Source organism: Penicillium arizonense, assembly GCF_001773325.1.
Source record: "Penicillium arizonense strain CBS 141311 chromosome Unknown PENARI_contig032, whole genome shotgun sequence".
NCBI classification, from domain to species: Eukaryota; Fungi; Ascomycota; class Eurotiomycetes; order Eurotiales; family Aspergillaceae; genus Penicillium; species Penicillium arizonense.
Window position 1 is genome coordinate 180,450 of NW_019173309.1, and position 23,980 is coordinate 204,429.

The 23,980-nt window shown below is 46.5% G+C and overlaps 7 protein-coding genes across 7 annotated transcripts; 2 read left to right on the forward strand and 5 right to left on the reverse strand.

Annotated features, from left to right (window-relative positions):
* Positions 1-146: 146 nt before the first annotated feature.
* PENARI_c032G02337 (SDR family oxidoreductase) lies at positions 147-1,239 on the reverse strand (the record flags this gene model as incomplete). The annotated part of the gene is made up of 3 exons (XM_022636548.1): positions 147-274; positions 333-1,076; positions 1,164-1,239. 3 exons carry the CDS (start codon positions 1,237-1,239, stop codon positions 147-149), a joined length of 948 nt encoding a protein of 315 aa, XP_022483542.1.
* Positions 1,240-2,542: 1,303 nt separating this feature from the next.
* On the reverse strand, positions 2,543-4,496 carry PENARI_c032G07531 (sugar porter family MFS transporter; the record flags this gene model as incomplete). The annotated part of the gene is made up of 5 exons (XM_022636585.1): positions 2,543-2,788; positions 2,842-3,240; positions 3,302-3,836; positions 3,894-4,053; positions 4,109-4,496. The coding sequence occupies 5 exons, from the start codon at positions 4,494-4,496 to the stop codon at positions 2,543-2,545; spliced, it is 1,728 nt and encodes a 575-aa protein (XP_022483561.1).
* Positions 4,497-6,633: 2,137 nt separating this feature from the next.
* On the reverse strand, positions 6,634-7,376 carry PENARI_c032G05664 (uncharacterized protein; the record flags this gene model as incomplete). The annotated part of the gene is made up of 5 exons (XM_022636574.1): positions 6,634-6,641; positions 6,765-6,952; positions 7,010-7,158; positions 7,218-7,283; positions 7,347-7,376. The coding sequence occupies 5 exons, from the start codon at positions 7,374-7,376 to the stop codon at positions 6,634-6,636; spliced, it is 441 nt and encodes a 146-aa protein (XP_022483609.1).
* Positions 7,377-9,588: 2,212 nt separating this feature from the next.
* On the reverse strand, positions 9,589-10,927 carry PENARI_c032G11219 (uncharacterized protein; the record flags this gene model as incomplete). Its single annotated transcript, XM_022636603.1, has 4 exons — positions 9,589-9,753; positions 10,049-10,393; positions 10,484-10,559; positions 10,746-10,927. The coding sequence occupies 4 exons, from the start codon at positions 10,925-10,927 to the stop codon at positions 9,589-9,591; spliced, it is 768 nt and encodes a 255-aa protein (XP_022483572.1).
* Positions 10,928-15,708: 4,781 nt separating this feature from the next.
* PENARI_c032G04610 (uncharacterized protein) lies at positions 15,709-17,577 on the forward strand (the record flags this gene model as incomplete). The annotated part of the gene is made up of 1 exon (XM_022636568.1): positions 15,709-17,577. The coding sequence occupies one exon, from the start codon at positions 15,709-15,711 to the stop codon at positions 17,575-17,577; it is 1,869 nt and encodes a 622-aa protein (XP_022483587.1).
* Positions 17,578-21,488: 3,911 nt separating this feature from the next.
* On the forward strand, positions 21,489-22,124 carry PENARI_c032G10191 (histidine phosphatase family protein; the record flags this gene model as incomplete). The annotated part of the gene is made up of 1 exon (XM_022636597.1): positions 21,489-22,124. One exon carries the CDS (start codon positions 21,489-21,491, stop codon positions 22,122-22,124), a length of 636 nt encoding a protein of 211 aa, XP_022483556.1.
* A 450-nt stretch (positions 22,125-22,574) lies between these two features.
* PENARI_c032G10306 (uncharacterized protein) lies at positions 22,575-22,979 on the reverse strand (the record flags this gene model as incomplete). Its single annotated transcript, XM_022636599.1, has 1 exon — positions 22,575-22,979. One exon carries the CDS (start codon positions 22,977-22,979, stop codon positions 22,575-22,577), a length of 405 nt encoding a protein of 134 aa, XP_022483575.1.
* Between the last annotated feature and the right edge of the window lie 1,001 nt (positions 22,980-23,980).

Consider the following 23,980-nt stretch of genomic DNA (forward strand, 5'->3'; position numbering starts at 1 on the left):
GAATATACGTGGTTTGTTCCAAAATAGGTGCACTTCAACATTCCTACTTTCCCGGGCCGAGAAAATGAAGGTAGGTAACTCTCGATCACGCCATACGTGCTCGAATCCGCATCCAAATCAATTAAAAACAGGGTTGAAGAGGCATTTCAGTAGCAAAATTTTTTTCCAACAATTTCCTCGCTCAGAGCCCACAACTTATCCGCATTGGATGCGTCAGAGGCGAATTCCAAAACCTGTCGTGGATTGCAGTCATCTAGAAATGACCCTGATTTATCTGCGTGAACTTGTAAGCGCATTTTCTACCTTTTCAAAGATAAGATTTATATAGTTACCATCAAGAGCGGGGTCCAAAGCTGCAGCAAGGGTGGTTGCGCAGCCCTGCTCAATGTTCTTTTCCTTTGGCATCTCCATGTTCTTGCTTTCAAACATAGGTTCCACGATGGGCCACGCTGCTGAATCTACTCCGGACGACAGACCCGTTGTCTGTATGACACCAGGGTGCAATGAATATGACCTTATTCCCTTTTTCTCCAGTTTGCTGGCCAGAGCAACGGCAAACAAAATATTTGCTGTCTTGGACTGTCCGTAAGCTGTCCAAGCGTTGTAGGTCTTGCCGTTCGAGAAGTTGTAATTGTCGAACATAACTGGGCTGAACTCGTACATAGCACTGGATATATTCACGACACGAGCACCGCCGCCAGAAGCTTCAAGTTTCGGAACAAGGAGGTTGGTGAGCAGGAAATGACCAATGTGATTGGCACCTAGATGGCTTTCCACGTTTTCAGCAGTCAAAGAAAACCTAGCACCCATAATGCCTGCGTTATTAATGAGGACATCCACCTTGGAAATAGACGATTTGATCTCCGCCGCGGCAGCTCGCACTGATGCGCAGGACATGAGGTCAATTTTGACGAATCTTACAACGGTAGAGGGGCTGGTTTCTCTGATCTCCTTCATGACTTGGGAGGATTTGTCTTCGGATCGCCCGAGAAGAACAATCTCAGCAGGATTGGCAGCAGCCAGGAGAAGGGCTGTGTGGCTCCCTAGCCCTCCATAGCTCGCTCCAGTGATCACAACTAATGAATCATCAGCCAAATTGAGTTGACCAAAAGCTCGTTGCCGTTATAGAAGGAGTCCATATATTCGCGGGAAATAATACTCACATGTCTTCCCAGAGACTCTTTCTGAGAACGCAGCGACTACTTCAGACCCAGTGGTCGAGGAATCGAAAGCGACCATTCTCAAGAGCGCTATTATAGCACAGTCAAGGCAAATTTGAAACCTATCAGATATGCGTAATTAATACGAGGTGTCGAAAGCCCTGACCTGCCCCCGCGAGTCATATATATGTGTTCTGCTCCTTCGAAGTCGCTTAATAATGGTTATGACACAATCCAGCGATAGCTCTAAAAGTAACCACTGCATTCTTCGGATCACTAATCTATCCGGGTTAATTATTCATAACCAGCAAATCTACGGACGAGCAGAGTGTCGGTGGTGGAATACCGATGGGAGGCCGGTGGGAGCCGGATCGCAAGCTCGTAATCTCCCATCGAAGTAAATTACTGAGGCAAAGCACGATCACCCATAAAGTTACAAGAATTAATGTGGCGATTGAAAGAGATTGCCAAAAAACACCTCCTCCTAGTCCCAAGGTCACGTGCAGTTCCCGATACCCTGGCACACCCCAGGCCTCGAGCAAGAGATTATTTCCACCTGCTAGACGGGCTTGCAAGCAGAACGTTACGGGAGTTACCCTCCATTCCAAGCCCTCGGGCCCTGTCGGGCCACGTGAATCAGATAATCCCTAGTCGATTCTCCTACTCTCCTGAACCTCATCCCGATTTACAGAATAGTAATCGCTTTCCGCAACTACAGGCTACGTGAATATTCCGTAGAACCTACACAGCCCCGCAACTTTCAACCGTCCCACGATATCTTTTAATGTGTCTAAATCAGGAACCCAACACCCGCCGTACAAGTGAGGAGGCAGGTTCAAGACGTGCAAGCGTATGTACATCGTCGGAGGTCCTAAATGTCTTCTGCAGCCCCAGTGCATGTCGGCGCGCTGTCGGAAGAAAGCGGGCCATGGAAAGAATACACCACAAGCTTGCGAGGAGTTACGTCGGGGATGGGCAAAGGCATGTTGGCTTACTGTGCTACGAAGCATCTAAAATGCTTTGAAGCAATGATGTTTCTGATACGTATTTATTTTTTAGTGCAATTAAAAACTCGGCCATTTTGCCACGATATCTCGATAGAGGCATCCGCTATCAGTATTCCACTGCTGAAGTTGGAAGTCAGCCAGTCCCTATACGCCGACTAAACCTGCGTACACAAGCTAGAAAATACCAAACCTATATCTAGCCTCAAAAAGCCTCTTACCAGTTTGCAATCGAAAGCCAACAGAGAAGGGAGAAGCATCGTAAACTAGTCTAGTTAAAGCCTATAATAGTAATCTTTTCCTATAAAGCAACTATAGCACACAATGGTAATTTAGCAAAAGTTTGTTCCAGCACAGCTCAACACTATAGGGCTTAACTCATGTCTGTCGAGTGGCAGGCCGCTCCATAGACTGTTCCACGAGTCTGGAAAGAATTGCAGCACGGCTTTCAGCTTCCTCAACAGTGAACTTATCTTTGAACACAGAATCCATCTGCTCCAGAGTACGACCGGCGGTCTCAGGGACAAGGAAATATACCCATATCCCAGATAGAGCGCTGAAGCAGCAAAAGAAGACATAAGTACCAAAACCAATGTTCTGGAGCATTGGAGGTGTAATCAACCCCTAAAACGAATTAACAAACTGGCCGAGACTTTCAGTATACTAACGGTACTCACAATTATGAAGTTGTTGCCCCAATTAGACATGGTGCCAAAAGCGCATCCTTTGGCACGAAGCGATGAAGGAAAGATTTCCGCAGGCATTGCCCACGGGATAGGACCCCAGGTGGCTCCGAACGACAACATAAAGAAGAGAATCAAGGCCGCACTGGCCCAGCCAGCGTCAGTATGTTCAGTCCATTTTCCATTGTATTTTCCGACTAGAATGGAAATGATAAAATGCGCCAGGAACATGCACACTGCGCCACCCAAAAGAAGCTTGCGGCGGCCGAAGCGGTCCATGCCCCAAAGAGACCAGACACAGGCGACAACTTGGCAAATGTTCATCACACCTGACATGGTCAGTTGCATCTCGTAGTCTAGGCCCATTGTTTCGAACAAGGTCGGCGAGTAATACTAGACACACCAAACGTTAGAAGGCTTTCAAGTAGCTTCACGCAACCGGGTATAGACTCACAATGAGAGCATTAATACCAACAAACTGTTGGAAGAACATCAGGCCCACAGCTACCTGAGTGCGTTTATAGATGGGCATTTTCCAACAATCAGCATACAGCGCCAATTGTAGCTTGATGGTATTCCACAACCCAGGTCTAGTCAGTTTGGGGTGTTTCTTTTCTGATGCCTCCTTGCAAAATGTGCATTCAGCTCGAATTTCGCACCATTCCTGCAGAACTCGCTCGTCGCTGGTGGGTAGTTCACGAATTTTAGCAAGTACCCTAAGAGCTTCTTCATCTCGACCACGTTGGCACAGCCACCTAGGAGAATAAGGCAACATGAAGACACCGGCGATCATGAAGAGAGCCGGGATCATCTGGATCAGGAATGGAAGACGCCATGACCAGTGACTTGGAATATGGCGCGTACCATAAGTGATGTAGAAGGCGATAACGATACCAGTGACAATGCTCAGTTCCTGAAGGACAAGCAGAGTTCCTCGGATCTCAGGAGGAGCAATCTCGGAGATATAAAGCGGGGCGACCATCGCAAGCCTATTTGGTAATTTAGAACGGGGGCAAAGGTCGACGGAAACTGGTTTCCGGTCTTACATTCCCACGCCAACGCCTCCTATAAAACGTGCGACGGTCAACATAGCAAAAGAAACCGCTCCAGTCTGTAGAGCAGCACCAAGGAGGAAGATACAGCCAGCAGTAAATATGCTCCATTTGCGGGATATCTTGTCGGCGATCCAGCCCTGATTTAGAGCACCTGTGACTTGTCAGCCCACCCTTAATGTAATAATACATCGTTTCACAGTAGTTACCAATAAAAGCCCCCAACTCAAGAATAGCGGTCATAAGGCCCTTTTTGAATCCAGCTCCTGGGGCACTTGGGGAAACATCAGGAAACTCCTGAAGGAACTGAGGCATCACAAGCGTAATCGAGACCACGCCCTGGTCATAACCGAAGAGAATACCTCCCATGGTAGCAAAGAGTGCACACAGAAACACATATTTGGAAGAGAACAGCCCCCGAATTCCGCTCTTGGTATAGGTGCGACGTAACTGCCAAACTGGAATACCGTTGTGTTCGTTGGCGGACTCCGTGGATCCTTGGAGGAGAATCATTCCTGTTTGGACATGGTTCAAAGACGCAGTCTCTACATGAGCAGGGTAGTCATTGCCAGTATCAGACAGGCACTTCTTCTCCATATTGTGAAAGGGTTGGAAACAGATGTCCTGCTATAGGGTAAATGGATAGGAGTAATCCCGTGGGGAAATCTAGTGAAAATCCGGGGAATCCGGGGAAGTATTTAACTTGACCAGTTTGCTTGCGGGATACATGCGGGGGACTCCATAAGTCTCCATAGGTGCGTGGAGACGATCTGTGATCCTCGTTTCCTTTGCAAGGTTCGGCCATGAATGCCGATGTTTTGCCCAGCTTTGGTCAGGGGTAGGGAATATGAATCCGAGGCTTGGGCGTAGTCTCCCTCTAGTCTACTAAGTCCCGGAAACATCCCGCGTATTTGTCCATAATACGGAGATATGATCTACCCGTACGGTATCTCGTCTAAATCGCCTGCAACTTGGCAGCAAGGGTAAGAGCGCCTCCCTGGAATCCTAATTGCGAATAACGGTTACGTTGTGAAAAGAAGTTTTTGCGTTCGAGTTGAACATCACGTATCATTTTATTTTTCAAAAAGAAAAAAACCATAAAGTACTGACCTAAAGTGTAATTCTGTAGTGGATAGGAAGAGGACCCGAGCTCTTCTTGGTATGCCAGCCTCCCTTGTTTGTGGATCTGGGCCCTGATTCCTATGACGCTTGGAACATCCTTCGCAGCTGTACCGCCCGTTCACTGGCCTCGTTTCTGCCAGAGCTTATTGCGCTAGCAGCCTCGATGGCTCACAATACTAGAGTTCTTGTTCGCCCCCACGAGGGCGCATATTTTTATCGAAATTAGGTATCCATTCCGCCGAGTCCTGGCTGGAGCCAAGTCTGAATTATTATTACTCCGTCTTCAATCTATTCAAACAATAACCGAGTGACGGTAGGCCGAAACTTTAAATTTTAGAGTTCCGGTCACCTATGTCCGAAAGTCGAAGAGACTCCGGGTACCCTCCTATTTCAGCAATTTCCTTACAGGACGTAATTTTCGTCAGCCTCATACGTGGATGGCGTGGTAGATAAGGATTGGTAGATGCAAGAACACGTTTTAAGATGGCATGTAAACCCTCAATCATGCCGGCCCCAGGATCCAACCGGTCGCAATATATGATTAAAGCTATGTTCATCCCCGCGGCATTGTCCAGGGGGTCACTAGGTTGAAGAAAGAGACGCACTCCGCTGCCAGGTTTTGAGCAGGTATTTAAGGGTAGAATACGGGACTGGAAAGCCGAAAAGGAAATTTCGTGAAACAGAGAAGCTAAGGGCTTGTAATTATTGGGGGTCGTTAAACGGCATGGCATGGGTAGGGAGTCATGTATAATCTTCTAGAATTGAATTGAAAGCAGTTATCAAGGTGGCTGCTAACAGGGGAACCGATCCTTATATATACTTGTAGACTGCGAGACAATATCCCGTGTCAATAGAGTACTGTCCCTGCCGGAAAGCCAATGCCCACGCGGATGACGAATCTTCCGATAGGTCAGGGGCAAATACGATCAGCTGGAAATCTTGCCTCTTTCGTGTTAATCATCATCTAACTCAAAACTTCGCTGCTTTAGCATCGCGCGAAGTGCTCCGTCTCGCGAAAACTGCACTGAACATCTTACCCTATCTCTTGTTGACTACGCGGGGACTGGAAATTATGAATCTTTGCTTGTCCCGGCTTAGCTTATGGGACAATATGACATCTTCCCAGCAGCATACATGGTATTTTTGTATCTCGAATTAGGGGTGAGTATGAGAATTTAAATTTCAAGTATCTTTAGCAAATTCAATATAACACCACACTTCTCTCTCCCATCATCTGTTCCCATGATGAGTAGTCTGGCATCCCGTGCGAGGTCCTTCATCACTCTTTCGGTATATTCAAAGCTTCCAGTGGCGTTCAAACATGAGATAACGACATCTTTCATTCGATCATTGTCCGATTTTTGCCTCAAGATATTTCCAATTACCTTACTCTCTGGGTTCGCATGCATACTGTGTATAAAAAGGAACGAGAATTTCCCCTCCGTAATGTCCTCACATTCACCCTTTTTCTGGGCGTAGCTGTCGCTCCGAAGGTTTTTATAATCATCACGGATCTGAAACAACTTCCCAAAAATCTCGGCTAGAGGGACGTAGTCTCTGCGTGGGAGTAAGCAGACGCCATATTTAAGCCCTGGCTGCATACCTTGAACAACTACTTTCCTGCTGCATCAGCCGGATCATGATCCTGAAAGGTCCGCCCGTTTTGTCATTGATCATTTCCAAATACTGGGCTTCAGTGGGACAGGTAGAAGAATCTCGCCAGAAAAAAATCCATTCCCTGACCATGATGAAGATGGATCATTTCTTCGATGAGAATCGTATACGCCGGGGGAATTTGTAGCTCCTGGAGCTTTTCAATTGCTATAAAGTATGCATGATTTGCCGAATTGATGGTTTGGGCGGTGCCAAATATTTGGTGAGCAACCGGAAGGCCTCGGCGTAGGACTGAGTTATCTTCGATATCGTCGATCCTGGGCCACGTCAGAAAATTTTAGAATAAAACGATTGTGTATGAGTGTTGGCCGTACAGGAGGGACGCCGTGTGAAGTATGTTAACAACTTCCTTGATCAATTGAAGTTCAGGAACCTGAAGCCATTCGTTGAATGCATCCATCAGCAGACTTCGAATATTTTTGCCCGGGGATGAGAAAAGATAATCAAAGGGTCCCGTCACAACCTATAACTTAAAGCTCAGTTAATGCTTGCGAAGAGCGAATAGCGATGACAGCGACATACCTGATCACTTTTCCCAAACCAAGAATCACGCGTCATGTGTTCCTGTGAGGATTGTGGGGTGAGCAGCTATTCAGTATGGATTAGCTTTCATTTGCAATTCGGAGTAGATTTTCGCCTTAGTTCGCGTACCAGCTTTGAGCTTGGAACATTCATGTCCATGCTGTTACACTTTTCATCTATTCGGCTTTTTGATGACCCCGATATCGAATGTAAAATCTTCAGCAGGTAGGCCGCGAACTTCATGATGGCTTCTTTATGCTTTTGGTTGGGTGGGGGGGCGGGGTGGGAGGATACGGAAGGCTACTACCAGGGAAAAGTTCCCATTTAGGTTTTTCCTTATTTTCCGTTTTTGAATCTCTCATTTCAGATCTTGGAAGTGGATTGTTTGATACGAAGATTCCCTTGTTAATTTTAACGCTTTGCTTATTTCGGGTCAGGCTTCTGTGATGGCGTTCATAGCTCTTTACCGTTATTGCTACCGACAGAATGTATCTGAATGATACTCAAACAGTGATACGTGACCGCGCACAGGGAATACGGAGGAATCTAACTCTTAGTCCTACAATAACTCACTATTTGCAATGTGAGATGCGTGAGTGCCCAATCCTTCCGCAACAGGTAAGGATTTCCGTTCATCTGAAAGAAACCGAATATTGATTATATAGCACTCTCAATGTAAGTATCTTCCTTCTTCTTCACTTCTAATGGAGATTTTAGGATCATGCAATCACCAACTGAGTGATATCTAAAAGATTACAAGTGCGATGTGCATTCGTGGTATCTTGGAAAGTTTTTTTTTTTTTTTCTTTTTTGTGAAATAACACATAATGTGACAATATCGTAAGAATCCTAGTCCCGTTATTGTTCTCAATGTTTGTCGCAAATTTTACAGCATGGATTGCTGTGGATTTGTGCATCTTTTTGGTAAGCCCCGTTTCTTGACCTGCAGAATTTAACAACCCCTATTTTCGTTTATGAGATACATATGATAACATCAAGTTCGGGCCTTCGCCGAGTATGGATCAAATTGTTCGATCGGTTAGTTCGTGGTGATTCGTTGAATAATCATCTTGCAGCATGTGGAGATGTATGCATGCGAGTGCGATCAATACGGCTCACTCCTAGTGGAACCCTCTAGACCATCAAATCTACGTGGCAGCGTTCCGCCCCACCCACTCGCATGATAACCTCTCACGAAACGTTCTGTTTCATTGTTACGGGTCTGTGCCCCGCCACCGACCCATCGGCTTCCTGATAACGCAAAACTGTATATTACATAGTGCTGCAGTAGGAGCTACTGACACAGAACGAATTCACAATCTGCGCTGCGTGTGTATGCAGTCAGATCAAATTTCTAGTTACGTGGGAGCATTTCGCACGATAGATTTATCCCGCGATCCTGCTGAACTGAAGTTTCTGCAAAGAGATCGGCTGATTGGAAGACCGAACAACACAGACGTTAATTGATGGATTGAGAAAATACATCGGAAGCTTATGAGCTTTTTTTGCTAAAACTTAAACAAGGATTTTTTCGCGCTGCCTGGCTAATGCTCTCCCTGCTGTGTGGTAATGCATGGGATTTCCAGAAATACTTCAAGTTTTCTTAAGACCAAGCGGCCAATGCCATTGCCTGTGCTTACTTATTCAAAGTACCCGTTGGGGAGGAATGCACACGAATAAATTTCCTAAAAGATCAATTTTCTAAGCGTTGATTATAACATAGGCAGAAAAAGGCAGAGTAGATGTAGTTTAGCTGAGTAGAGACGTGTCAGAAATCTGGTGGATCTGCGTGTGGATTTCTGGGTATTTACCCAGAACATCTTACGACATCAATATCAGATACCTCAATTAAAATGCATATTACTCTTTGGCAGCATGTCCTACAAAATTGTCAATTTCATAGTTTTTAGTTAGAGAGCTTTATATTACCGTCCTGGAACCCATACAATATTGGTCACTGACTTCTGTCAAGACATTCCACACCACCTAGCCACAATAGACACATGAGTACATTTCATTGCGTCATTTATCATGACTACATAACAGACCAACCGAATCGTGAACTATCTACATAACACACTGTCTCACCACGCGGCCATAGGTTTTGTCCATTCAGTTCACAGCAACTCTCACTCCTCTACTTCCACGTTTCGGAAGCCCTATTATGAAGTCACGGACCCACTTAACATCTCCCTCATCCGTCTCAGAGAGGGATAATTTTGGCCCATCTGGTCGAAATAGGATGGCGGTCGCTAAATACAACTCAGCCATTGCAAGACTGTTCCATCAGCATCCGCATTAGTAAAAGCGAAAGATAAAACGAGAAGGTGATCAATTCTAGGGAAATATAACAGTTATAGATGGGTATCCCTTACTTTATTCCGACACAAATCCGAGATCCTTTCGCAAAGGGCACAAAGTTGCGGTCCATTTGCGGGGCGTAGTCACCAATCCATCGCTCGGGGATGAATTTGAATGGTTCAGGATATACGGAGGAATCAGTAGTCATATAGTTTATGGACATTCCGACGGGAGTCTAAAAATATCGGTTAGATTGTTTTCTCTCGCCGTGTGCATGTATTTTCAACTGAGGGTAGTAGTATTCAAGGGGGGAGCTGTGGAAGGAATACGGTTTCAAGTGACAGGTTATCGTCGGCGCATCCACATACATTCCGAGGAATAGTCCATTCGTTATATTTAATGCTGACGTCGGGAGAACATCTCGCCATATTTCCCACAAAGCTATACAATCTAAATGAATCATATTGCTATCAGTATGTGGGCTCGTTATAAAGAAGATAAGCAGCAACAAGTGACACTTGCCTTAGTACCTCTTTTATGCACCCTTCAAGGTATGGAATCTTCTCCAAGTCCGCCCAGAGAGGGTCGCGAGCAGGATAGCACGCCATGGCACCTTTCAGATCTACTCGAAGACGGTTCTCGACTTGAGGGTCACTGAGGATATGATATGTAATCATCGACATTGCCAAAGACGTGCTGAACGTTCCCGAAACTAGAAGAACCGTTGCTTCTGCTTGTAAGCGGAGGGTCGATTTCTCAGACTCCGGTATATCGCTTGTGAGCAGATGATGAAACACCGAATTGAGGCTATCATCAGGGGCAAGTTTGCCCTCGCGGATCTGAGTTTTTATTTTGTCAATGTAGTGCCGACCGGTCTGATCAGAAGTCGGGAAATAAGTGTCAGTATAGTTTTTTGTGAAATCTGTGAGTGTTGTGTGGGGCACAGGATTAAGGCTTAGGCCTACCTTTCCAAGCGCCATCGTGGCAATACCTTCTGGGAACACTTGTAATAGTAATGAGTCTGGAATCATTTCAATAACCCTGTGTTGAATGAGTTAGAGACAGGATTTCCGATTAACAAGAAATTGCGTGGTACCTATGAAGCCCGCTGAAGCATCGAAATATGGGTACCATGAACACCAGTCTATACATAAGCTTATACCTAGCATATTTCTGGTTAGCACATGAACTTTCTTTGCATCTTTCCTTTGCGAAATAATCCCATACCAGGTTGGAGAGAAGTCAGTTTCTTCAATCAATCTTGGGGGTGCTCCACAGGAGATATGCACAATAATGTCACCAGCCAGTGCTGAAAAGGCATGATCGATGCGAATAACTGTCTTTGTTCCACTGAGGGATTCCAGTCGCGAATCCAGGAGGCGAACCTTATCGACGAGAAGTTTCTCCATTCGCGTTATGCTTTGACGTGAGAAAAATCCCTCCACCTGCTTCCTCCTCATCCGGTGGAGATCGTGGGGACCCGCCATATGAAACGAATCTACAAGTAAACATAGCCGTTAGAACAGAGGCTCTTGGGAGTCGGCTATTATTTGCTAATAGAATATCTGGGAACTCAAATGTGGAGTACTTTCCTTGTATTCCATTCCCCTTGCGACCTCGAGACCACTGATCCGACCGCCGCGTTGATGCAGACACATACACTTGATTATAAAATTTAGAGTCCCGAATGGACAGTTCCCAAGGGGTGATTCGCACGATTGGACCTTGTTTGTTCATATCTCAGTAACCAAATTTTGTTCTCATCAATTCAATATACCTGAGTCTCTCACTGACCATATTGCTCATGCATCCTCTTTACCTGATTCCCCCACTGCCCGTCTTTCACCAGCTGAAAGTAGAATTCATACCATTCTGTCGCGGCTGCAAGCTTTGGGCCTGGGAATCGAGAAATGGGCGAGAGAAAGAGCCGATAGACTACTAGGCCGATTCCGTAGAGTAAAAAGCCTGCCAACGAGACAATAGCTAAATCGTGATATCGCAGATATGAAAAGGAAAGCTGTAACGCTTTCGATAGCGAGAAACAACTATCCCATGCGATGGTCATTTTTGAAACGGAGTGGATATGAAAAATGTTTTGGGAAATAAATAGCTAAGCGTGCGCGGTGTTGATAAATATACAATTCCACCCTAAGAGCATGGGCGACAACAATATCGTACGTGAGGTATTTAACTATATGAATTGCACCGATCATTGGTTCGATCACCTGCATAGTTGGTTTCACCACTAGTAGCTAGGCCTCGCCAAAGTCGCGGGTCGGGTTCAACCTCGGACCCAAAACCCGCAAGAAAATCCAACAACAGTAATATATGATCTTATCCGGTTTCCTATGTAGCATAGGCTGTATTACAATGGTAAATCTATAATATACAGGCTCACGGGTCCTTGGCGGGTCGTGGGTAAACCCATGGGTACCCGAAAAAGCAATATGGCGAGGTCTAACTGGTCCACTACTATGTATGCATGTAAACTTTTCACTACTTCTGCAAGCTAAAAAAAGTTTATTTTTATCATTGTCTAATTTCGAAGTTCTGAGTTTGCTAGGGAGTATAGGCTGCAGATTTGAGCATGATCAATTCTACTATATGACTCAGAGACTACCCCATCTGCTGCGTGCTGCCCGTTCCCCATGGTAATGTCTGGTCATACTCATATCCTAATTGACTGTCCTACGTACCTACTGCTATTGCATACGACGTCTGGGACTACCCACATGCGATACTATAGCAAAGTAGCACATTCCTAGCCTTGTTTAAGGCGCGATAAACGATTATGATAGGCGGGAAAGGAAACCTAGTCCCATTGACAAAATATGTAAGTGTAAATGAAGGTGAGAATAGTGCCTATGCGAAGGGGAGCCTGCGACTCAGCCCGAGCAATAAAAAAGCTAAAAACGAGATACTACGATTACCATACGATAACACTGAGAGCCTGCGCACGGACTTTGGGCAAGGAAATGTGATCTAACGTGGGAGACAATTTTTGAACGAAGAAGTGACTATGCCACGTCAGAGATTGAATTCTTGGAAAGTTGTATCCACAGGCCCTGGAAGTCTCCACAGGCTCCCGAAGCAAACTTTAGAGCAAATTATTTGAGTGCGTAAAGTAGTCCATATAATAGAAGTTGTTCTCAACTGTCGATGTACCCGACATATGCCTCCATTTTGTACTTACTATCAAATTACCAATCACCCTCCCTGCCTACAATCTCTCAAACACCAAAGTCATGTCTTCCAGAATAGATGACACAGTGTGGGAGCATTCAGAACCGCTTGATCGATCTCTTTGGGCTGATAATGATTTGTATATGATGACAATCCCGCCGCGGATCAACAAGTATAATGAACGGGGCGACGATGCGGCCATTCAATTCCAGATTGACATGGCGGGGAAGAACAATGTCGGTATTGTGGACGGTGGTCTGACTACTGTTGGAAACATCAATTCGCTGTTGTTTCCTGAAGGCCTCCCGGACAGAATGGCCGCCTTATCGTATGTGATGGAGACCGTGTTTTTCTGGGATGGTAAGGCATCCTGGTTCAAATTACACCAGGTTAAATCACACCAGGTTAAATTTCATTTCATTTTACTAATCCAATACTTGTAAATATAGATATCAAACTCCCTGAGCCGGATGAGGTGAGTCATAGAAGATCCCAAACTAATCGTATACCCCAACAGAGGCTAATATAAGAGTAGATCAGTGTGAAAACCTCGGAATCAAATGTTCGGAAGAATCTCGAGCAGTTCCAACATTCTGCCTGGAAGACTCGAGTGAAACAGGCGTTCTCGAAGGGCGTATCAAAGCTTATCGACATCGACCCGGTATTAGGACCAGATGTCCTTGAGCAATGGAAGGTTTGGAGAATTTCCGAGACGGACATACGAGGAAGCTTCAACAAATACAAGACCATTGATGAATACATCGAAGAACGCATCTTAGAAATAGGGTACCCGTGAGTTAACATTGACCGTGGGTAGATTGTGCTTGACTAACAGAGTTGGCACCAGCTGCGTTATCGCTCAGGCAAAATTCGTTTGTAACTTGAATTTAACATGCGAGGAAGAAGCCTCTCTACAGACGGTTATATGGCCTCTAATGGTGCAAACTATCTACGCCAACGACTACTATTCTTACAATAAGGAGTTGAAGATGTACGAGGAAAGTGGTGGCAAGATACCAATAATCAATTCCGTGCTATTGGTTCAGCGCTTGCACGGTCATTCTGTTGATGGGGCGAAATCATGGTTGAGGGATAAAGCTGTCGAAATGGAAGCCGAATATCTTCGCCGCAAGAACTATTTCTTGGAATCCAACAGGAGCGCTGAAGTTTCTCCTGCTGTGCTACGCTATCTTGACCACAATGAGCAATTTGCGACTGGGCAGGTCATATGGCTGATGTATTCCTACCGTCACAATGCACCAGGTGGCGAGGGCTACCGCCAGTACTTTGCGAAGCGAGTCAAGGAGGGCGCTGTTTTCTTCAACGATTGCACGGAATCAAAGGAGATTCTCACCGGAGGGCACAGCGTTTTGATTGATAAATCTGTACGTGTCTTATCCCTGTCTCGAGGAGCCTGGGCGTTTATCCCAAACCTTCTTTCTCCGACAACTTTCCCCTTCTGCCTTGCATTCTGTTTGGGTGCACTCGGTCTTTCTTCATTTGCATGGTCCCTTCCGTACCAAATGAATCATAATGGCCAGGTGTGAAGGACCTGTTTGGGAATATGCTGGAGATTCACAGTGAGAGGGGGCAGAGATTGAGTGCAGCGAAGGCAGATTGGTAAAGCAGTATGGAATTGTGGGGCGAATAGGCTTGGACAGATTATTTGAATCACAATCCAGATTTTGAACTTATTTAATACACGAATCGAAATGACTAAAATGCTTGTAGGGAGAAGTGAGCAGCCTATCTTTGACAAGCGAAGAGCTCTCGGAGCCGCCAAAATCCTCTTATTTCTTTCCAGAATTTGACCTTTTCGGGAAGGTTCGTTGGTTGCATTTCCGGGATAGATTTTGTCTTCTCCTACAGAAAGTAAAGATTGAGAATGAGGTGATAGTTGCACCACAGTGACCGAGGCTCAACTGGGTACAATGTGGGCAAAAGGAAATCAATAATTTAACGGAATAAAACAATTGAGAAATATATCCAACCACAGTAGTCACAGAACATTTCAAATTTGGTGCTTAAATCATCAGCCACCACGCATACCCACGCCTAGTTTTTGGTGTCTCTTACCACAGCGGCACCCACATAATAATCGCATGTGTCTGACCTCTTCAGGACTGTGTTGATATCGTCGGGGATTGAAGCTCCCCACGGGGGTCCTGGCGGATATCATCGTTGAGGCGTTCTGCATCGGCTAATGACAAGGCTGTTGTTGTATGCCAATAGTGCACGAGTTCGAGGTGTAGGAGGGGTAGTCACGAACTTTCCCCAAATCTGAAGCGAGGTCATTGGATCCAATCTCTGCTAAGCCCATGTATGGCTTGTTCGGTGGTGCAATATCCCGAAAGTCGCGGGGAAGCTCTTTCTGACAGAGCCACAGCAGGGGCTGGACAGTCTAACACTATCGCAAATGCACTATAGACTGAGTTGCAACTTACGCCAGGTTTATTTCATTTATTTCAGGATGGTGATTCCTTAGGTCGCAATCAGGGCCACATACGTGGTAAAAGCGAAGCCCAATTTGCGGGGCCCCGGAATAAGCGCCAAGGATTTTCACCCCAGTGGTTCGGGTAAGTCCAACACCGACAATCCACGCTTACCTAGATTGACGATGGACTTGTGCCCTCGGGTATTTAGACCTCTCGGTTGTTCAGACATGTTTACATTCATTTGTGCTTACATTCATTCGGACTAAATGATACCGGGCTACTGCTGTCATGTGATGTCGGGTGAAATGCACCGAAGGCGTACAGTTTCCAGATCCTCGGGTGTCAGGGCAGGCTGTCAGGGCAGGTAATATGAGATCTATGAAGCGATCCGCTGTCTTCCGATCGTACCCTTTACCTCAATTGGTATAGTTCACGAGCAACATCGTTGATTGAAAAACCTTCATCAATATCCTTTCCCGGGAATCGACAACTTCACCCAGTTGCAACGTTCCTTTAAATTCTCGGCTTCCGCCGAGCTCTCAGTAGCATGAGTTTCATTACCAGACTTCAGGATGCCGTTTTCTGCGCTTTTTCTAGCTGCCTTGAGCCTCCTCCCGCCAATTCATGCCTCGCCCTCCCCACCGGTCCCCGAACCCATCCAAGTGGTCGAGCTACCTTTACCCCCTGTCATTTCCAGCAGGGCTGAGGGTGCCTGTACGGCGACCATCAACCGGCGTCGGACCGGATGTATCCATCAAGTCTTTGACGAGTTCCAAGCGGGCGATTTTACACCGGACGGCAATCATGTCATCGTCAATATCGAATTTGTTGGCGCTCCTGCTGCCCCAGACCCGGCAAGCATCTACTCAGGTGAACAAGTAATCCTTATCAAGGCGGATGGCAAGACATTTCCCAACGGAGATACTTGGAAGTGCCTAAGCTGCGGGGTTCCTGCTAGCAATGCACAGTCACTGGATCCCGAGAGAGACTATCCCCATGTCGCTCGAAATGGGAAACAGGCCCTTTGGGGCCACAATATCCTCGACTGTGGCGAAGCACCTCTGGCCAGCAGCCAATGCACACCGAATAAAACCCATATCTATCCCATCCACTGGCCGATATCAGTCGACGGCTCTGGAAGTGGTGGTATACCTAGAGAAATGCGTCTCCATCCCGATGACATCCATATGGGTTGGAGCTCATTTACAGCAAATGGTGGACAACATACGTATTTTGGTCGACTCCAATTCAATCCGAATCCCACAACTGGGTTGCCCCTCGCCCCACGATATGATCTAGTGGACGTGGACATTCTCATTCAGCCAAACGGTGCGTCCCCTATTATGGCCAACGGAACCGAGCTTCATTTGCACGACAATGCTATAGCTGCCGGAGAGTTGCGCGGTTTCAGCGGGGCTGGCGACGAGATCCTCTACATTGGGTCACCGCGGGAAGCCAATAACATCGACGTCTTTGCTGTTCACATCATTACTGGAGCTGTCCGTCGCCTGACGAGCCATCCCGAATATATCGATCCAATCGCCTTTTCTCATGACAACAATTGGTTCGTCGGTATGGACACCCGTGGCTCTAACCGTCAGATGTGGATGGCCGGCATGCGGTATATCCCACCCCTGATCGACCTTGTTACGGTAACAGCAGCCTCATCTACTCGTAACAATGGCGTCCGCCGTTTCTTCCAGCCTATATTGATTGACCGTTATGGTGACCGTGGTGATTATTTCGGTCAACGAGTTAACGCAGCCGGGGACGGCAGCAACGGTAGTATAAACGATCCTAACTGGAATGGGCGAGCAGATCCCGCATTCTCTCCTGATAGCAGCCGTATCGTTTATTGGCAGGCACTGGTCGTCTCTCCTGCCTGTGGGGGTACGAACCCTTTGCCCTGCCCTGTTTCCAATGCGCCTGGGGGTCGAACATACCGTGTCATGCTAGCCCGTCTCACCAAACGCCGTCCTCAGCAACCTGCTCCCATTTTTAAAGTTCCAGGCAGAATTCCCTGGGCGACTCCATTCCCTCCCGGTGCTTCGATTCCTACTCAGTATAGTTTGCCAGCAGGTAACTACTCGCTCTACGGGAAGGTCCACGGAGTGGCGCACACGAGCATCACCTCCGACCCGACCTATGGTGGACTCCAGACTGTCTCTGTTGAGTACGAAAATTATTCGGACGAAAATGGTTATTCCATAAATGGAACCGAGTCTGTCACCCTTACCAGAACACCGTCGCAGCCTTGGCTGAGCAAGCTTGAATGGTATTCAGACCTGTACGAGACTGGAGTTGTTACAGCAACCAAAAAGACTGGACCTGGTGGATTCAATTTGACCATCGATGCTCAGGCAAACATCTTTGAAGCAGATGGTACATTGACTACTACCATCGACGGCATTGTCTATAAGCAGCCTGCAAATGGCACTTGATGGCATGGCGATCTACCCATATGGAGCTATAAGTCAATGGAATGAAGTTATGTACATAATCATCTATCCTGAAACAGCCTGCGGTTAGCTCCCATAGCAAATTATGCGAACCATATGTCCTCTCTTCCTATGTTTGAACCGCGACAATGCTGATTGTCCAGCAACCCTCCATGGACGTGTTATTAGCCATTGAATATCATATTAGCGTGGATAGGTAACTGCCGCTTCTCTCACTGCCACTTCTCTGACTGCCACTTCTCTGATACTACACAGCCACTGTCTCCTTGTCCCGTGCCACCTGAGATGTGAAGTCCAAAGATCGAACATGATTATTCGGGCGTGAGAATTCACTATGTCTGCATCTCCACATCTCTCTATCTGATATACGATTCCTAGTATCTGGAAGAGAATAACTCGGTTTCTTCAAAGCTTGACCGGTTCGCGGTCCTTTAGGTATGTTTTTCCAAGACTAGCCGAAGTAGGAACTAGACAAGGTAGTTGTGGTCGAGCAGAGTCTGAATCTAGCACTAGTCCCGTAATATAAAGGACGCTTTGTTTGCCAACTCGTAGCTTAGGGAAACGTCGTCTAGTAAAAGGTGGAGGTTACCTACGCTATGTGTATTATACAAAGATGACACTAAACCAATTTTAACAATAGTAATTTAGGCCTAACTGGTAATATCTGAGCCATCTCAATCAAGTTCGTAAGGCCTGGAAGCGTGAGTATTTGGAAATGAAGGTTGGGCCTTGCAAGATATGGGATCTTGCTCAAGATGCTCTTCGATTGTTTTTCGAACCCTAATTAAACATAAGTCATGGAATAAGCTTGGTACTTATGAAAGACTGTAGAAAGAAAAGCCGAAAGAGACCACCCGCCGGGAAATACTCCTTAGGGTTGTCCATGCTATCTCTCCATGACTGAAACACGCAGAAAAAAGAGCTCAACGTTTTCAAGGTAGCACTTATCATTTCTGTACATCAAACAGCTGCTTATCAAACGACTTGGACTGAATATCGACCATAAGTGGGGCTAAGTTGCACTAATGTTGAGGAGGTTGAGGTAATGAATAACTTACCGTCTAAAGGGCACATGTGAGGAGGATGACACTGACTGTCCGTTCGAAAAAGCAGGCACAGTTGCATGAAATAAAGTGGAAGTTCGAAAGAATTTCTAACCTCTCCGGCGCCATGTATAGCTCATTGGTCAAAACTATTCGCAAGAACTTGCGGCGTCCACTCCACCCGCCCCTCAATAATCGTATTGGACATAGATTTGAGTATAACACCGCCTGTGTGTCTTGTTGTTGCCTCCACAGTCGGGTGGCAACCTGATTTGACTCATGAGCGATATCATTAGTCTATTTAAAAAGAGGATAGTTTTACAAATTGACCCGTCGCTCTGTACTATATCACAGATAGGCTGGACAACGATGGCTGCCAGAATATGCTACTGCCCCACAGCTCCAAACCAGCATAAGCCTAAAATGGCACCCATTACAATCGCCACGGCTGGGGGCACATTGAACCATGCACTCCCTGCGTATGTTACCGCCGCAACAACCACCCACCATGGTTCCTTAGCCAGACTCTGTCCGTCGCTTCTGTCAGGGGTCAGGTATCCAATCTCCCACAACCGGTATACAGCTGTAAATACTAGCCCAACTGCAGTAGCATTCACTCCTCTTAGAAAGTCGATCACATACTTCTTCTTCCGCAATACACGCCAGAAGCTTTGGATTGCAACTGCCAGCGTGATTCCCGGAAAGAAGATTCCTAAACCGCCGAGAAATGCACCTAGGATGGTCGGGAAGTGCGAGCGCTGCAGTGCCAGCGCCCCTAAAAAGACAGCGAAGTTGAAGTTAGGACCAGGAAAAGCTTGGATAATGGCAAGACCGATCAAGAAGTCTCTACTGGAGACCCAACCGGGATCGACGACATAGGAGCGTAAAAGGGGAATGACAACAGGACCTCCACCAAAGATAACAGTGCCAGCAAGGTACATATTGGCAAACAGGTCGAGGACCAGTGGGGGTGTGGCGAGCTGGCCTCTGGCAACAAGAATTCCGATGAAGGAAGCTAATCTATTAGCGTTGACTCTCAGAAAATATATTAGGTGGAGTGGGTGCACACCAAAAAAGAGACCTATGACCAAAATTCCGACCCGAATCCGAATAATGTGTTGTGAACAATCTTCAGCGGACTGCGTTGGCCTTGTAGTATCGACTGTACTCTGTGGTAGTCCTTCGATTCTAGGATCCGTCCTTCTCGGTCGCGTCGTCTCACTTCTTTGCACTGTATTCTCTTCCAGGGTTATGGAGTCCATGCGCGTAGGGTCCCCATTTGTCACATCCAGTTCCTGTGAACGACTATGTCTGTTCTTCCAAGCGATCCTTGCCCTTGAAAATTGTTGATATAACCATCCATCCCAGAGGCTCGTGAGGAAACCACCGATGATCATCAACACGGGAAAATACCAGAGTGCATTGTAACAAAGACCAGCACATGCGCCAAAGATCACAAGAATCCGGGATAATTTATCGCGAATAGCTTTTTCGGCCAACTGTACGGCCGCAAGTGCAACGATACCTACTGTGGAGGCGTTGAGGCCGGAAAGTAGGGAATAGACGGGTTTGGGAAGCGTTTCACTGATATTCTGCACACCAAGTGAGAGGGCATACATGCCAATTGCGCCAGGAAGACTGACAGTGTTAGTTGAAGATCAACAGATGGTGGGTTTTGTAGCATAAAGGTTTAGATCACCTCCAAATAAAAAACACAAGCAAGGCAGGAATAAATCCTGCATGTAATAAGGCGAGGCAGAAAATCATCTTCGTGCTACCGGGACCCGGAAGGCCCTGGCAAATAGCAAAGAGTTCCTGATACTGTGAAATTTGTTAGGAGCTCCTATAACATTGAGACCCGCCAGCTTGAGGATATATAAGGAGAATCGTACAGTCTGCTCATCTACCCATTTTTCTTTGCCGCCCTGGCCCTCCACGAACCTGCTATGTATAATCTGGAAGTGTACTGGTGGCCCTCCGAAGGCTGTAAAACCTAGATCCCATGTACGCACAAAGACGTCCAACAAACGCGATGATAGAGAATTTTCCGTTTCTTCATTTTGCCTCAAACCCCTGTGGCTGTCCCATTTGTGATTCAGCCGGGCCAGGGAAGAGAGGCATTGTGAAAGGGGGGAGAGGAGCGGCATACTGCTTTCGGTCGTTCGAACGTTCCTTTAACAGCTGCGCGAATCTTGCGCTCAATTACAGATAGCAAGATAGATAAGGAGGATAAGATCTTCTCAAACGTGAGCATCGATCTGAATACCAAGCCAAGATGTTTAATAAGCATCGACATCACACTAAGTCAAAATAACCAATCAAGATGCGACAATGAGGTACGTGTCATACTACCGTCTGAGGGCATTGGGAAAGCCTATTCAGACGGTGAATGTCATTGAGCGGCTGTGATTGGCCTAGATAATGTCGGACTCCCGTTGTGGTTTAGTCTTCAAGGTTGGTCGGTCTTGGCACTACCTAATTTGGGATTAGAAAGACGAAACTTATAATTTCGAAAATATGTAATGATTCAGAGGATTACTCCTAAACAGAAGGAAAAACAAGAAATGGCCAAGGCTAGCAGTGGGAAATGATATATTTTACGTGGGATTTCCAATAATCTAGATCTCAACTTATCGATTATAATATTATCGCATCATTCAGCGGTGCTGTTGCGACATACTCAGGAGCGAAGTGACATCTGAACGCATACCAGAATATAATTTTAACCAGTGGGCGTTGCTGCCCCACCAGCAGCATCAACAGATAGACAGGTGTATAAAGAGCGCGGGCTTGCGAAATATTTCGCAGTCGTGATATCAGCACATAACTTTTATTTTCTCTAAATTTCTGATGGCTGCACAAGTCCACATTGTCCGCCACGCGGAATCTGTCCACAATGTCACTAAAGACTACACTCAACGTGATCCGAGCCTAACACCGCTCGGCCTTCAACAAGCTGCTCAGCTTATTCACGAATTCCCCTATTCCTCCCGGGTCGCGGTAATCATTACCTCCCCGCTACAACGCGCTGTTGAAACCGTACTCGCTGCATTTCCGCACGTGCTGGATAAACGCTATTACAGTCCTCACTCGGGCCAAGGCATTGAGAATGGCTCATTGCTCATTATAGACCCAGAACTACAAGAACGGAGTGCCTTTCCGTGTGACACCGGTTCCTCTCGCGAAGTTCTGGAGGCGGCCTTCCGTATAGATTTCAGTGATTTGGCGGAGGACTGGCATACAAAGGAGGGTCTGTACTCCCCAGATGACGATCCTGTGAAAGAGCGGGCAAAACGCGTGAGGTCTCGTGTTGCTGAAGTAATGGACAATTTGAACGACATGGAAAAGAGACATGTTGTGATTGTAACTCATGGTGTTTTCATGAAATACTTGGTCGAAGATCCCGAAATCGACCTACCAAAAGCGGGGTGGAAAAGTTACACTGTTGGCAAGAATAGCTCTGGCATTATCCTCCTTCCGGTTTAAAGAGGAAGAGATCGACCTATATATATCCAATAATATGGGAAAACCCTCTTAGAAATCCTTTTGAGAATACTGTTGAGATAGAAGTCTTGGATGCGAAGACAATACATACACGCCTGCGGAGGTGCATTTCAAAATTCTGTGCACCGCAACGAATATATTCGAGATAAAAATTATACTCTCAAACCTTCATAAGGGAGTCTCTTTGACCAGTGGGGCGAATTCAATGCGGCTTTGCTCCTCTGTTCACCTAGTGGCGTCTATTGCCGACGAACTGTCATTACGTCGGCAAAGTTATTTTCCACATGGCACAGGGTGATAAAATTTCTACCACATCATCCGGAGCGAAAGGCGAACCTGCGAGACTGTTACTGTAATCATCAGCGGGGATCTATCCACATCACAGATAGCAGAGGCTGTAATTGAATACCTTTTCCATTTCATGTCGCTTCCTCAGGTTTGTTTGATCGCCTCCACTTCAATCTCTATTCTCATTGCTGGGAACGCTAGTTGAGGCACAGCGATAGCGGTCCATATAGGTCGATGGCCCGGAATACGCTCCTTGAGCTTCTTGACGGTCAGGTCATATGAGGAACCGATATCGACATGGTAGCTGCGGATTGAATAAACGTCTTCCCAGCCGCGAAGACCCGAGGCTTGCAGCACCCTGTCCACATTCTGGAAAGCTAGATCAACTTGGCCGGGAATATCGTCGGCATCCAGAGCGCCGGACTGCTCCCAGCCTCCTTGTCCGGAACATTTGACAATGTTCCCCAAGACAACTGCCTGGGAATAATGGCATAGGTCGCTGTGTTTCTGACCAGCGCCTTTTTCGTTGATATAAGTCAAAGAAGACATTATAATCGCGAGGCGGAATGGGTTTTCACGGAAAACGAGCAGACAGGTCGATGGAATAAAATTTCGTGATTTTTAAAGCTTGCTAGCAACTCATCTTAATGGAAGTACTCTTAAATATTATGGGGAGCACCACCTATGGAGGTGTTTGGAGGTGGTTCTCCACAGTCCCCACTTGCGCCTTCGTTACGTTGCGGCGATGACGAAATCACTAACGAACTTTGTTGAGGGGAGAAAATTGATTATCACCTCCATAGGATAGAGTTCGCTTCTCATCTACCTCCATTGATCTACTCCAATACTAGCACCGGAAGGCTCACGGGTCTTATGTGATATTCAAGATGGATAAGTCGCAACGGCTGAACCCTCCGAAGTTTCCTCAATAGGCAGATAAAATATGGCAATGAGACCGGGGAAGGACGGTTGATATTCGGTGGGCAGCCAAAGGAGTGTCTAGCTGTAACTTAAGACAGAACAAAGGCGCATTATCAGGACTCTAGCTGGTCCACAAAGCTATTGGAGGGGTCTTCTAACAAGGAAAGAAGACAACACGTTGTCAGACTCTCTAGGCACTGGTCTGTTTACAGTTTGCCTAGTGTGCAACGAAACTTCTGGAACTCGTGGTATTTACAAATAGTTATTTTACAGTAGCTCCTGTATCATGCTATTGAATACAGTAGGTGAAATACTTAATCAACAGCCCGAGCTCATTATAAACTAGCGCACGGATGTGGCGCTAAGAAAGAGCGAAAGAGTGTAGATCTTGTGGAAGCTGAACTTGTCAGCTACTGTATCTGTTTGCCTTCGTCGTTATGACGCATTGCCCTAGTCAATCCTGCCGCGAATTTCGACCTTTGTTACTGCAATTGCCACGTCTTTTCAGCGCGCGTCCCCCAGTAATCAACGCGGATCTACGTGCGCGAGAGCGCAAAAAGAAGAGGCTTGACTATGTATGGGCTGTACTGCCACGCGCCATGTTGATTCGCCCCTGGTATTCCTCTTCG